Source organism: Salmo salar, chromosome 05 (assembly GCF_965601325.2).
Source record: "Salmo salar chromosome 05, fSalSal1, whole genome shotgun sequence".
In the NCBI taxonomy this organism is placed as follows: domain Eukaryota; kingdom Metazoa; phylum Chordata; class Actinopteri; order Salmoniformes; family Salmonidae; genus Salmo; species Salmo salar.
In genome coordinates, this window is record NC_138295.1 from 60,759,206 (window position 1) to 60,774,873 (window position 15,668).

Below are 15,668 nucleotides of genomic sequence, written 5' to 3' on the forward strand. Positions count from 1 at the left end.
TATAAGATATTTCCAAATGAATTCTTTTTTTTAAAGAAGAAAAAAAAGATGTCTTGATTGTGTGTCTTCACACCCCAGAGTTAACACTTAGTGGAAGCATCTTTGGCAGTCATTACAGCTGTGAATCATAAGAGTCTACCAACCTTGCACAACTCTTAGGGCAAGGTATATCCATTGTTTTTGTCACAATTGCTCAAGCTCAGTAAATTTGTTTTGGAATCATTGATGGACAAGCATATTTAAGTCAGAACTGACATTGGACCACTCAGAAACACTCAACATTTTGTCATTAACATTTGTGTAATTGTTCCTCTAAACCCTCTATACCAGGGTTAGGTTTCTATAAGAGTGAGGCAGGTTTTCCTCAATTTTCCCCAAATATTGATCTTGTTTCATCACTGCAACTCCCCAACGGGCTCGGGAGGCGAAGGTCGAGTCATGCGTCCTCCAAAACATGACCCGCCAAACTGCACTTCTTAACAACCGCGTTTCGTAGGAAACACCGTTCAACTGACGACTGAAGTCAGCCTGCAGGTGCCCAGGCCCGCCACAAGGAGTCCCTAGAGCACAATGAGGCAAGTAAAGCCCCCCCGGCCACTAGCAAATGTATATTACAGATATCCTAGTCTTGGATCTTTAGTTATAAAGGGGGTGAATTTAATCAATCTCAACAATTCCTACTAAGGGAAGTGTGTTTTGTGTTTACACTGACCACAATTCATGAATGCTCTGATTCATACAGGCCTGGCCATTCCCTGATTCAAAAGCACTCTGTTTATCTGTAGGTTTATGTGAATGACATCCAGCTGGACCAAACAGCCTGCTGAGGCTCAACCCATAAAAAAATCTCCATCCAATGGGGCTAAGGCCTTTGAGCCAATGATTGTTTTCATGTGTCAGGGTGAGAGGTCAGACCAAGGCCCAGGTGAACTGAAGGGAGAGTCTGAACGGATACAAGCCTACAGAGTGTGCAGTGGGGATTCAAAGACACCTGCACCTTTGTGTTTATTTTCTCTTTCCTCCGGCAAGAAATTAACTGACTAGAGATAGTGAACTGCAACTGCAAAAGTGGGCCTGTCACCATGGCAACAGACAGGAAATAGGGCTTAAGCGGTTTCCTGACGGCTTCCTCTTAATCATGTAATGACATCTCCCTCAGAAATGTCTACAAGGAGAGTTCAGATGTGTGTGTGTGTGTGTGTGTGTGTGTGTGTGGTAGGTAGGTCTGTAGCACTCACTAACCCTTAAGTATTCATACCCCTTGACTTGTAATCCATTTTGAATTCAGGCTGTAACAACAAAATGTGGAACAACTTTTTTTACCCTTCTACACACAATACCGCATAATGACAAAGTGAAAAGAATGTTTTTAGAAATTTGACAAAGTGAAAACATGTTTTTAGAAATTTGACAAAGTGAAAACATGTTTTTAGAAATGTTAGCACATTTATTGAAAATGAAATACAGAAATATCTCCTTCACATACACTACCGATCAAAAGTTTGGGGTCACTTAGAAATGTCCTTGTTTTTGAAAGAAAAGCAAAAACCTGTGTCTATTAAAATAACATCAAATTGATCAGAAATACAGTGTAGACATTGTTAATGTTGTAAATGACTATTGTAGCTGGAAACAGCAGATTTTTTTATGGAATATCTACATAGGCGTACAGAGGCCCATTATCAGCAACCATCACTCCTGTGTTCCAATGGCACGTTGTGTTAGCTAATCCAAGTTATCATTTTAAAAGGCTAATTGAGCATTAAAAAACCCTTTTGCAATTATGTTAGAAAACTGCTGTTCTGATTAAAGTAGCAATAAAACGGGCCTTCTTTAGACTAGTTAAGTATCTGGAGTATCAAATCAAATCAAACTTTATTTGTCACATGCACCGAATACAACAAGTGTAGACTTTACCGTGAAATGCTTACTTACAAGCCCTTAACCAACAGTGCAGTTCAAGAAGAAGAAAATATTTACCAAGTAGACTCAAATAAAAAGTAATAATAAAAAGTAACACAATAAGAATAACGAGGCTATATACAGGGGCACCGGTACCGAGTCAGTGTGCAGGGTTACAGGCTAGTTGAGGTAATCTGTACATGTAGGTTGAGGCGAAGTTACTATGCATAGGTAACAACCAAACAGCGAGTAGCCGCAGTGTACAAAAGGGAGAAGGGAGAGGGGGGGGGGGGGGGGGGTCAATGTAAATTGTCCGGTGGTGATTTTATGAATTGTTCAGCAGTCTTATGGCTTGGGGGTAGATGCTGTTGAGGAGCCTTTTGGTCCTAGACTTGGCGCTCTGGTACCTCTTGCCGTACGTTAGCAGAGAGAACAGTCTATAACTTGGGTGACTGGAGTCCCTGACAATTTTATGGGCTTTCCTCTGACAGCGCCTTTTATATAGGTCCTGGATGGCAGGAAGCTTGGCCCCAGTGATGTACTGGGCCGTTCACACTACCCTCTGTAGCGCCTTACGGTCAGATGCCGAGCAGTTGCCATACCAGGCGATGATGCAACCGGTCAGGATGCTCTCGATGGTGCAGCTGTAGAACCTTTTGAGGATCTGGGGACCCATGCCAAGTCCTTTCAGTCTCCTGAGGGGGAAAAGGTTTTGTTGTGCCCTCTTCACGACTGTCTTGGTATGTTCGGACCATGATAGTTTGTTGGTGAAGTGGACACCAAGGAACTTGAAACTCTCGACCCGCTCCAGTACAACCACGTCGATGTTAATGGGGGCCAGTTCGGCCCGCCTTTTCCTGTAGTCCACGATCAGCTCCTTTGTCTTGCTCACATAGAGGGAGAGGTTGTTGTCCTGGCACCACACTGCCAGTTCTCTGACCTCCTCCCTATAGGCCATCTCATCATTGTTGGTGATCAGGCCTATCACTGTTGTGTCGTCAGCAAACTTAATGATGGTGTTGGAGTCGGGGGCCCCAGTGTTAAGGATCAGCGTGGCAGATGTGTTGTTTCCTACTCTTACCACCTGGGGGCGGCTCGTCAGGAAGTCCAGGATCCAGTTGCAGAGGGATGTGTTTATTCCCAGAGTCCTTAGCTTAGTGATGAGCTTCGTGGGGACTATGGTGTTGAACGCTGAGCTGTAGTCATTGAACATCACTCTCACATAGGTGTTCCTTTTGTCCGGGTGAGAAAGGGCAGTGTTGAGTGCGATTGAGATTGCGTCATCTGTGGATCTGTTGGGGCGGTATGCTAATTGGAGTGGGTCTAGGGTGTCCGGGAGGATGCTGTTGATGTGAGCCATGAAAAGCCTTTCAAAGCAATTCCTGGCTACCGACGTGAGTGCCACGGGGCGATAATCATTTAGGCAGGTTACCGTCGCTTTCTTGGGCACAGGGACTATGGTGGTCTGCTTCAAACATGTAGGTGTTTCAGACTCGGTCAGGGAGAGGTTGAAAATGTCAGTGAAGACACTTGACAGTTGGTCTGCGCATGCTTTGAGTACACGTCCTGGTAATCCATCTGGCTGAGCGGCTTTGTGAATGTTGACCTGTTTTAAAGGTCTTGCTCACATCGGCTACCGAGAGCGTTATCACACAGTCGTTCAGAACAGCTGGTGCTCTCGTGCATGCTTCAGTGTTCCTTGCCTTGAAGCGAGCATAAAAGGCATTTAGCTCGTCTGGTAGGCTTGCGTCACTGGGCAGCTCGCAGATGAGTTTCCCTTTGTAGTCCGTAATAGTTTTCAAGCCCTGCCACATCCAACGAGCGTCAGAGCCAATGTAGTAGGATTCAATCTTAACTTCTATGGGCTCAGCCAGTGGAATCGCGTGGCGCGAAATACAAATACCTCAAAAATGCTATAACTTCAATTTCTCAAACATATGACTATTTTACAACACCAGTCTCAATGTCAACATTGAAGAGGCGACTCCAGGATAAGCTGGCCTTCTTTTTCAGGACCCTCTCTTTCAAAGATAATTCGTAAAAATTCAAATAACTTCACACATCTTCATTGTAAAGGGTTTAAACAATGTTTCCCATGCTTGTTCAATGAACCAGACACTAACAGTTTACAGACGGTAGGCAATTAACGTCACAGTTATGAAAACTTAGGACACTAAAGAGGCCTTTCTACTGACTGAAAAACACCAAAAGAAAGATACCCAGGGTGCCTGCTCATCTGCGTGAACGTGCCTAGGGCATGCTGCAAGGAGGCATGAGGACTGCAGATGTGGCCAGGGCAATAAATTACAATGTCCGTACTGTGAGACGCCTAAGACAGCGCTACAGGGAGACAGGACGGACAGCTGATCATCCTCGCAGTGGCAGACCACGTATAACAACACCTGCACAGGATCGATACATCCGAACATCACACCTGCGGGACAGGTACAGGATGGCAACAACAACTGCCCGAGTTACACCAGGAAAGCACAATCCCTCCATCAGTGCTCTGACTGTCCGCAATAGGCTGAGAGAGGCTGGACTGAGGGCTTGTAGGCCTGTTGTAAGGCAGGTCCTCACCAGACATCACCGCTAACAACGTCGCCTATGGGCACAAACCAACTGTCGCTGGACCAGATATTGCTGGCAAAAAGTGCTCTTCACCGACAAGTCACGGTTTTGTCTCACCAGGGGTGATGGTCGGATTCGCGTTTATCGTCAAAGGAATGAGCGTTACACCGAGACCTGTACTCTGGAGCGGGATCGAGTTAGAGGTGGAGGGTCCGTCATGGTCTGGTGCGTCACAGCATCATCGGACTGAGCTTGTTGTCATTGAAGGCAATCTGAACGCTGTGCATTACAGGGAAACATCCTCCTCCCTGATGTGGTACTCTTCCTGCTGGCTCATCCTGACATGACCCTCCAGCATGACAATGCCACCAGCCATACTGCCCGTTCTGTGCGTGATTTCCTGCAAGGCAGGAATGTCAGTGTTCTGCCATGGCCAACGAAGAGCCCAGATCTCAATCCCGTTGAGCATGTCTGGGACCTGTTGGATCGGAGGGTGAGGGTGAGGGCTATTCCCCCCAGAAATGTCCGGGAACTTGCAGGTGCCTTAGTGGAAGAGTGGGGTAAAATCTCACAGCAACAACTGGCAAATCTGGTGCAGTCCATGAGGAGATGCACTGCAGTACTTAGTATCTGATGTGGCCACCAGCTGCATTGACTGTTACTTTTAATTTTGACCCCCCCCCCCCCCCCCCCCCCTTTGTTCAGGGACACATTATTCCATTTATGTTAAACTTGTCCAGTTTATGTCTCAGTTGTTGAATCTTGTTATGTTCATACAAATATTTACACATGTTAAGTTTGCTGAAAATAAACGCATTTGACAGTGAGAGGATGTCTCTTTTTTTTGCTGAGTTTATATATTTTTGAATCCATTTCGAATTCAGGCTACCACTACAAAATATGGAATAAGTCAAGGGGTATGAATACTTTCTGAAGGCACTGTACCTTTTCTTTGAGCACAGCTTATGTATAATGTGTTACCTCAGTTAAAAGATCAAGGACATTGGGCCTCCCATCTTAGTGAAGAAATTTTTAATCTAGAATAAGTATATTAAATAATTGTCATGATGGGATTTCTATTTGGACATTAATTGTGCTCAGTATAGGCCTACAGTCTTTGTTTGCTTTACTGTCTTTTCATTCCACATTTTGGACATTTAGTATTTTCTGACTGGTGCTTAGCTGTTCTTTGAGCACACACAATCTACGCTAGCTGTGTTATCTGATACGGTGCCAGGTAACATCTAGATACGAGTGTGTCAGTTCAGAGAAAGTCATTGATTTAATCTGATGTCTGCAGCTAACTGCGACTAGCCTTTTCCCCATCACATGTACTGATGACTGATGAGCGTGTTATAGAGAAATGTACTATCCCCAGTTTTATAGAGCTATAGCTTCCCTTTTTTCTTTACCTTCATCTGTCCCTCTGACATTGTGAGCGAATCACCATTTTTCGTGTGTTTATTGTCAAGCAAAACATTTAAAGATATCAACAAGGAAATTAACACGTGACGTGTTTGTCTGTACAGTTTTTATGGACAAAGAAGTGCTAACATACAGTAAACGTGCAACAAATTATAAATACAAAACAGAAAAGTAAAGCACTTACAGCATTAGGAAAAGCGCTATTATATAAATGATTATTAAAGTCAATATTATTCCATCATTAAATACAGTATCAGAACTGTAACTTGTGTCAGACTTCTCAGAACTAGTTTATGCAAATAAAATACAACCATCTCTGGACATCTCAACTTACTCTGTATACCAATCCATTGTGATCCTGTAATTAGAAAAGGTGTTTTCACCGACAGTAATAACTTAATAAATAGTACATGAACTGTACATTTATTGACCTGTTTCCTTTCAACAACATGCAGAAATCCATGACATTAGCCAGGTGCTTGTATTACCAAAAAAGGCCCACTGTTTAACACGTCATCAAGACATGAGTATCGGTATATATTTGTTGGAAGAGAAACTTTTTTTCTCCCTTTTCAGCAATGTCACATTTGTTTAATTTTAGGGGCATCAATGTTTGGGCTGCCCTGAATGTTGCTGTGGGGACCCTCAGGTCCTGCCTAAGGAAAAACATAGGATAAACACCAGGGCGTCATACAATATATTGAACATGAAGGCTGGCCCACGATCTGAGAGGTCTTGAACTCTGGCCTGGTCCATCTCACAGTAGGGAAAACTAAAGGGATGTGACTGAACAGCGAAACCATGTTGAATTTTCTAATTGGTTGAGGTTCAAGGTTAGGGTCAGTTTCAGGGTTGCCTTCATAGGACTGTCAATAAGATGCAGGCCAGTCACATTATTTTAGCCTCTCCTCTCACAGTAGGCAGCAGGAAGTGCTGCGCATGGGAAGGTGGGCGGGCAGCTTATTGTGCTGCCTGAAGCTGTTCTTCTTGTTGTTGAGCACTGGGGCGGCGGTGGCCGGGGGGGCCTTGGGGGTCTCCTGGGCAGCAGCAGGAAGCACTACACTCTCCTGCACCACATTGACCTGCTGGGGAGGAGCTTCGGGCTTGGCCACGCCCCCTTTGTTGTTGTTCTTAGTGTTCTTTTTTACTTTCTTCTCCTGGGGCTCGGTGGGGTCTGTGGGGTCCTCGGGGGCGCCTTCTAGTGAAGGTAAGGGCTCTGCAGGCAACTCTGTGGGGGTGGGCTTGCCCTCTGCCTGCTCCTCGTTGGGAATGTTCAGGTTGGAGGTGGAGCGCTTGGTGTTGGTGCAGGTGGACCTGTGTGTTGGAATGTATAAAACAAATGACCACATACAGTATGTACAAAAGCAAAGCAAATTAGTAGCAGGTATGTTTTTCTTATGCAAGCCCTTCGCTCCACAAACAGGCTGATGTTGGAACCTTACTAACTATACAGTAGTGAAATTCAATGAACAGTTCGCAGTCATATGATACAGGGCATCTTGTAGTATATCCCTACAGAAGAGATTGGTGTTGCCTCCTCCCCTGCTCCACTTACCCATTGGAGCTCCTGTCCTCTGAGTCCTTCTGTTCACTGCTGTAGCGGAGCTCTGCTGGAGTCTTAAACGACAGGTCCTTCTTCCCCTTCAGCCAATATGTCTTCATGTAGCCTTTACCCTGTGAATGGACAGAATTTAGGCAGAAATAGTACCGTGTTCATGATCCTTATGTTCAATCCCTGTCATAACTCAGCCAATGGATGGGCCACAAATGACCATTTCAGGACTTTTGAACTTTGATAAAACTCCTGAAGAGATCAAAATAAATTTTAATAGATAGATTTAAAAAATGGATTTAGTGTGGTGCATTTTTGTCTGTTTGGCAGGTGGAGCATCACAGTGCCATGATGGAACATCGTACACATACCTTCACAAAAATCTTTCCCCTCTCCTCAATTATGTAGGGCTCATGTTCCAAGTGGTCTTTGGTGGTCTGGCTTATGTGGATCTGCATGCCCTGTACATACAGACACACAGAGGTTGATGGCTGATATAGTGCAACTATTCAGCTCACTTAATGCCGCATTAAGTAGACCGCAAGTAGGTTACGAAATAAATGATTTGCTATACAGTGCTAATTGATTGCGTCTATTGGGTAAATCCATTTGAATTCAATCACTTTTTGACAGCACCCCTTTTCATTTGAACAAATCCTTCCATAAAAATGTGTCCATTGTAGAAGTGCTCAGAACGTGACCTTTGGACCTGAATGCCAAAACTTTCAAGAGATAAAGTTGCTCAAAGTTGACCTATTTTGCATACCCCACCATACCATGAGACATCCATGTCTTCATCACTGGAAAATATAAACGATTGATAATTGGTATAATTTAAAAGCTTACAAACAGGGTTGTCAAACAATTTGATAATTTCTTATTTTTTTAAGTATGTAATTTTTTAACCTTAAACGTCAATTATCAAAAAATGCGGAAACTCAGATTTAAAAAAAATATTCACATACATTGTAGCTTAGACCCTATTTGACATCATCAGAGGTTTTTGTGTTGTGACCAATGTTCCCTCTAAGCTGTGCGTGGGCACGCAGCTCCCCGGGACTGCCACTCAGAAGAAATATCAGCCTGCATAGAGAAGCAAGAGATTGACCTTCACTCAACTTTCCAGAGTTTTCCCCATTAGTTAACACTATCAACATTTCCCTTTACTGTGGGAATTGTGATTGAATTAACGCAATATTAGCCACATTCAAGGCAATATACCGAAACAAAACTAAGTATGCAAGACTTAGTATGCAAAACTAATTATGCAAGAGATTTTGTTGTAGGCAGAACACATCGGAGTAGGTTTCTATTGCAATGACAGGCACAACTCAGGCCCTTACTCTACACAGACCAGTGCGCCATAACCAATCAGAGCAGCTGTAGGCCAATATGCAAATAGACCATTGCTATATATGGATCTGTGCCATTCCCTTTGAACTGGACTGTTTTTACAGCATGAGCGGTCATAAGTAGATGCGCTTGTTTTGAGATCAAAGCAAGAGCTACATGTAGCAATGTGTGCACATTTGTACATTTGTTCATATCCTTTGTTAGTTAGTAAGTTATTAGCCCAATTATAGATCATTTGTAGTCAGCAATGGGGGAGTGATTGCTTCCTACAAGAGCACAAAACGTGTGCATTTCAAGACATCAATGAAAAGCGAGTCAGGTAAATATTTTTTGTTTTAATGGGGCAGTTTTGTATTTTGAGATTAGGCATGAATAAGCTATGTAGTCAATAGGCAGAGGGTAGCATAATTTGTCTGACTCTCTGTAATAATGGTTTGGGAATAATTTTGGGTTTTATTTTGTAAAGTGGTTTCTTGCATCAAACAACACATCATTTTCAGTCACCTCCTTGTCTGAAGGTCAAGTGGATAAACAGGTTAATGTCAAACCCTGCATGTTTTTTTCAAAAGTCTTATGGAATGTAGGCCTACACTGAACTGCACACATTGGCTCCTACTGTAGACTGAATGATAGAACAGCTATTTCCATGTAAACATTTTATGGGATGCATTTTCTCTGTTTTTGATGGTAGGCCAGTGGTAGGTCTACATTATGATCAAATAGCCACAGTAGCCTACTTGACCACTGTTAAAACTAACTTAAACCGGGTACAGCATCAGTGTTCACAGTAAATGCGCGCCGGAAGTTGCAAAGAATTTTCACAACGTTCAGGTTTGCGCTCAGCAGACCTGAAATTTGCTCAGTGCCTACATTCTTTTGAAGGAACATTGGTTGTGACTGCCATTGGTTGAGACACAACATGCTCTTGAATACAGAGTGGGTGTCAATCAAAGAAATAGAACATGTATGGAACCTTTTGTTTAAATCAAAAGGAATGCTGTCAAAAAGTGATTGAATTCAAATGGATTTACCCTATAGTGAGGTTATGTTCTAATGTCAGCACTCACCACCCCATTGCTCTCCATGCGGGAGGCAGTGTTGACGGTGTCTCCAAACAGACAGTAGCGAGGCATCTTCAGCCCCACCACCCCAGCCACCACCATCCCTGAGTGGATCCCTGAAGGGAAACAACACACAATGAAGTTAAACTGCTTTACTGAACCTGGATCAGTGGCTCTAGATTCAGGGTGCCTAAAGGAGTATAAATCTGGCAGCATTAACTGAGGAGCACAGTCAGGGCATGGCTAGACAATATCAAGCCTTTGACTTCCTTTTGACCGGATTATAAAGACACACCGTACAGTACAGTATGTGTATGCTTTATGTCTGTCATGTGCAGGGTTGGGTAGGTTACTATATTAATGTAATCCGTTACAGTTACAGGACAAAAATAGTAATCAGTAATGTAACGTTTGGATTACCAAAACTCAGTAACGTAATCTGGTTACTTTTGAATTACTTTCCCCCTAAGAGGCATTAAAGGAAGACAAAAAGGATCCATCAAACATAGTGGTCTCTGACTTGTGGTCAGACTCGCTCAAGTGGAACAAACTTAAACTTTCACCTTTTTTTCAATGCTGAATCGAATGTCATTGAGAAAACAGAAAGGTGCCATAATGTATTTTGTTCCGCAATCGTTCTTTATGAATTTAAAAGTAATCCAAGAAGTAATCATCTAGTTTTTCAAAAGTATCTGTAATCTGATTACAATATTTTTGCTAGTAACGTATTACAGGTTGTCACAGATTTCTTCGTCGTCAGACGATATAGCGAAATCATCGTCGGAGAACATGGACCAATACGCAGAGGAGTTAGTGCTCATCATCTTAATTTATTAAATGAATGTGCACACGTGAAACCAAGAACAACGAATGACAGTTTCGCAGGCTATAACTAGCAGTGCAAAATACAACTACCCACAACCTACCCAACAAACACACACCTACTTATAGGACTCCCAATCAGAGGCAACTAGAAACACCTGCCTCCAATTGAGAGTCCAGCACCCAAAACTACACATAGAAAAACAAACCTAGAACCTATACCAAAACTAACACACCCCACTACACCACACACAAAACCCCATAATACAAAACAAATATACCTCTGCCACGTCCTGACCAAATATAATACAAATAATACCTAAATATTGGTCAGGACGTGACACAGGTAAAGTTTTTTTGTAATCAGATAACATGTAGTAATTATATTTCTATGGTAAGGCCCACTCCTGTCTACACTGTCTGTGCCATAAAAATAGAGTGACTAGATTGTATTTCAATGGTCTCTGCTCACCGACTCTGATCTGGATGTTGTCTCCAGTGGAGGGGTCTTTGAGGTGGTCGATGGAGCTCAGCATGTCCAGGGCCATGTCACATATGTGGTGGGCATGGAAGGTTGTTTTATTGGGCACGCCTGCTACCACCATGTAGGCATCTCGGATGGTCTCCACCTGAATCCAGGGAAATAAGAGTCAAGTAGTATGTTTAGAAGCATTACTGTATAAATGATATCCTACCAATGAAACAAACTAAATATTCCACTCTGTAAAACATTGCTACAGCCACTCAATGCATGATAGTAGAGTCTGTGTTCTCCTTTTTGGTCCAGCCAACCTTGGTTGAGTATTCAGGCATATTGTTCCCACAGAGGCCCTTGTTTTGTATTGTCCCAGTCATTCACCTTGTAGACGTTGTGCTTCTCGCTGAGCGTGTCGAAGACGATGTAGATCTCGTTAAGCATGTCCACCACCTGCATGGGCGTGATGTGGATGCAGATCTCGTTGAACTTCACCACGTCGCTGAATAGGATGGTCACGTCCGGGAACACCTGGGAAACGGAAAGGAAATACCAGCACACTTAAATGCTTGGCATTTTACTGTGGTGTTTCTTCTGGCTTGATAGAAATGAGGTGGCTAGTTGGAATCCAATTGAGCCTTATTGTCATTGAATGTTCTGAGCCAACATGGAGGATAGTTTCCTCTACAAATTCTATGGCTGTGTCTGAAATGGCACCCTATTGCCTATATAGTGCATTACTTTTGACCAGAGCCTGGGCCCTATATAGTGCAATATATAGGGAATGGGGTGCCATTTTGGATGCACCCTGTATATCTGTATATGTATCTGTACATTTATGACTGTGGGTTAGTACCTGGCATGTCTCCAGGGCCGTGATACCCTTCCTGAGCCGGTCAGCCACAGCTTTGGGGATCATGGCGTAGAGGAGGGAGTCTCCTCTCTTCTTCTCCTCGTCCAGCTTCTTGATGATCTCCTGGAGCTGGGCGTACTTCTGCTGCTCCTGGAGTGGGAGGAGCCACCAGAGAGAGAGAGCTGTCAGTCAACTAACTCCTCATCCTTCTTCAAATCCAGCCCCGCCCTTGAGATGGTCTTTGCCTCTCCCTTTCAGAGTGAACTATACACTGCATGTGTCTTTATTTGTAACTTTGAAAATGAAGCTGCCTATGAGCAGGACTGTTTGTGGGTATAGTAGTATGTCTTGCATTCTTAGATGAGGAAAACTTGGCCCAGTTAGTAGAGGAGTTATCTGATAATGTTAACAATGTACCAAAGTACGGTTGTGTGCTATTCCTATTCTAAAGGGTGGTATGTGGTATATATGAAATGTGTATGACTTACCTGGTCAAGAGCCAGCTGAAGTTCAGCCGACTGCTGTGTTCCGGCTAAGATGAGCTCTCGGCTGGAGTCGTGTAGGTTCAGATCGTTCACATAGACGCCCATTTTAATCATGTCCTCCACTGTCTCTATACTGGAAGAGGAATAAAAAGGAGGAAGAGGAATGAGAGAGACAGCAAGAATGGAGTGAGTGGCAGAAAGGGAGATAAGAAGGGATTGGAAAGGTAGAGGGAAGCAGATAAACGCAACATGCAACAGTTTCAACGATTTCAGCGATTTTACTGAGTTACAGTTCATATGCCCACCCAATTGGAAGCCAGGCCCAGCCAATCAGAATGAGTTTTTCCCCACAAAAAAGGCTTTATTTCAGACAGCAATACTCCTCAGCTTTATCAGCTGTCTGGGTGGCTGGTCTCAGATGATCCCGCAGGTGATGAAGCCAGATGTGGAGCTCCTGTGCTGACGTGGTTACACGTGGTTGTGAGGCCGATTGGATGTACTGACAAATTCTCTAAAATTACGTTGGAGGTGGCTTATGGTAGAGAAATTAACATTAAATTATCTGGCAACAGCTCTGGTGGATATTTCTGCAGTCATCATGCCAATTGCAAGCTCGCTCAAAACTTAAGACATCTGTGCCATTGTGTTGTGTGACAAAACTGCACATTTTAGAGTGGCCTTTTATTGTTCCCAGCACAAGGTGCACCTGTGTAATGATCATGCTGTTTAATCAGCTTCTTGATATACCAGACCTGTCAGGTGGATGGATTACCTTGGCAAAGGAGAAATGCTCACTAACAGGGATGTAAACAAATTTCTGCACAAAATTGGAGAGAAATAAGCTTTTGTGCGTATAGAACATTTCTGGGATCTTTTATTTCCGCTCATGAAACATGGGACCAAAAATATATTAAGCATACTGAACATATTTATAGGCATATAGTAATATTATAAATATAGCATATCATTGTTTTTATTATTTTCATATGCTAATATACACAGCGTGAGCGTAAGGACTATTTAAAGTAAGTGTTGGAGCCAAATTCCCTTACGTTCAGTCTCATTATGAACATTTATGGTTTGTCTTATTAGAATCGTAAAACATTGATTTATTGAAATCTTTCAAGTCTGCCCCCGCTCCCCCTCTCTGGTGCTCGAGGTCGCCAGGCTGCTTATCATTACGCACACCTGTCACCATCGTTACTCGCATCAGCGCTTCATTGGACTCACCTGGATTCATCACGTTATTAATTACCTCCCCTATATCTGTCACTTCCTCAGTTTCTTTCCCGAGTCAGCATTAATGTCGTTATGTTTCCCTTGTCCAGAAGTTGTCAGTGTTTTGTTTCATGTCGGTTATTTATTAAATATTCAGTCCCTGTACTTGCTTCTCATCTCGCAGCGTCTTTCCTTACAGAATGCTGACAAGACAATTTGAAGCATCAGGGAGTTTTTTGTTTTTGTTGGTGACGTTGGGTCCGGGTGCAGCGTCTGTCCTTACAGAAATCATGTTTTGGGTTTTCTATTATGGTAATCATGGGTATTTGAAAGCAATCAAATCAAACTTTATTTGTCACATGCGCCAAATATAACAATGAAATGCTTACAGTGAAATGCTTACTTACAAGCCCTTAACCAACAATGCAGTTCAAGAAAGAGTTAAGAAAATATTTACCAACTAAACTAAAGTATAAAATAATAAAAAGTAACACAATAAAGAAACAATAACAAGGTACCGGTATGCAGGGGTTAGTTGAGGTAATTTGTACATGTAGGTAGGGGTAAAGTAAATATGCATAGATAATAGACAGTGAGTAGCAGCAGTGTAAAAACAAATGGAGGTGGAGGGGGTCAATGTAAATAGTCCGGGTGGCGATTTGATTAATTGTTCAGCAGTCTTATGGCTTGGGGATAGAAGCTGTTAAGGAGCCTTTTGGTCCTAGAGTTGCTGCTCCGGCACCGCTTCCCATGCGGTAGCGAACTACTTGGCGCTCCGGCACCGCTTGCCGTGCGGTAGCAGAGAGAACAGTCTTTGACTTGGGTGACTGGAGTCTTATACAATTTTTTGGGCTTTCCTCTGACACCGCCTAGTATATAGGTCCTGGATGGCAGGAAGCTTTGCCCCAGTGATGTACTGGGCCGTACGCACTACCCTCTGTAGCGCCTTAAGGTCAGATGCCGAGCAGTTGCCATACCAGGCGGTGAAGCAACCGGTCAGGATGCTCTCGATGGTGCAGCTGTAGAACTTTTTGAGGATCTGGGGACCCATGCCAAATCTCCTGAGGGGGAAAAGGTGTTGTCGTGCCCTCTTCACTACTGTCTTCGTGTGTTTGGACCATGAAGGTTCAATGGTGATGTGGACACCAAGGAACTTGAAACTCTTGACCCACTCCACTACAGCCACATCGATGTTAATGGGGGCCTGTTCGGCCCGCCTTTTCCTGTAGTTCACAATCAGCTCCTTTGTCTTGCTCACATTGAGGGTCTAGGCCCTAGATTCTAGGGTATCCGGAATGATGCTGTTGATGTGAGCCATGACGAGCCTTTCAAAGCACTTCATGGCTACCAACGTGAGTGCTACGGGGCGGTAATCATTTAGGCAGGTTACCTTCGCTTCCTTGGGCACAGGGACTATTGTGGTCTGCTTGAAACATGTAAGTATTACAGACTCTGTCAGGGAGAGGTTGAAAATGTCAGTGAAGACACTTGACAGTTGGTCTGCGCATGCTTTGAGAGTACACGTCCTGGCAATCCATCTGGCCCCACGGCTTTGTGAATGTTGACCTGTTTAAAGGGTCTTGCTCACATCGGCTATGGAGAGTGTTATCACACAGTCGTCCGGTACAGCTGGTGCTCTATGCATGCTTCAGTGTTGATTTGCCTCAAAGCAAACATGTCACTGTGCAGCTCGCAGATGGTTTTCCCTTTGTAGGCCGTAATAGTTTCAAGCCCTGCAACATCCGACAAGCGTCAGAGCCAGTGTAGTAGGATTCAATCTTAATCCTGTATTGACACTTTGCCTGTTTGATGGTTCGTCTGAGGGCGTAGCGGGATTTCTTATAAGCGTCCGGATTTGTGTCCCACTCCTTGAAAGCGGTAACTCTAGTCTTTAGCTTGATGTGGATGTTGCCTGTAATCCATGGCTTCTGCTTGGGATATGTATGTACAG

General features: G+C 43.6%; 1 protein-coding gene across 1 annotated transcript; it reads right to left on the bottom strand.

Moving 5' to 3' along the window:
- Window positions 1-6,090: 6,090 nt before the first annotated feature.
- Window positions 6,091-7,568, bottom strand: LOC145879473 (uncharacterized). The gene is made up of 2 exons (XM_082974972.1): window positions 7,454-7,568; window positions 6,091-7,212 (listed from the first exon to the last, which is right to left on the bottom strand). Exons 1-2 carry the CDS (start codon window positions 7,558-7,560, stop codon window positions 6,810-6,812), a joined length of 510 nt encoding a protein of 169 aa, XP_082831098.1. The 5' UTR covers window positions 7,561-7,568; the 3' UTR covers window positions 6,091-6,809.
- Between the last annotated feature and the right edge of the window lie 8,100 nt (window positions 7,569-15,668).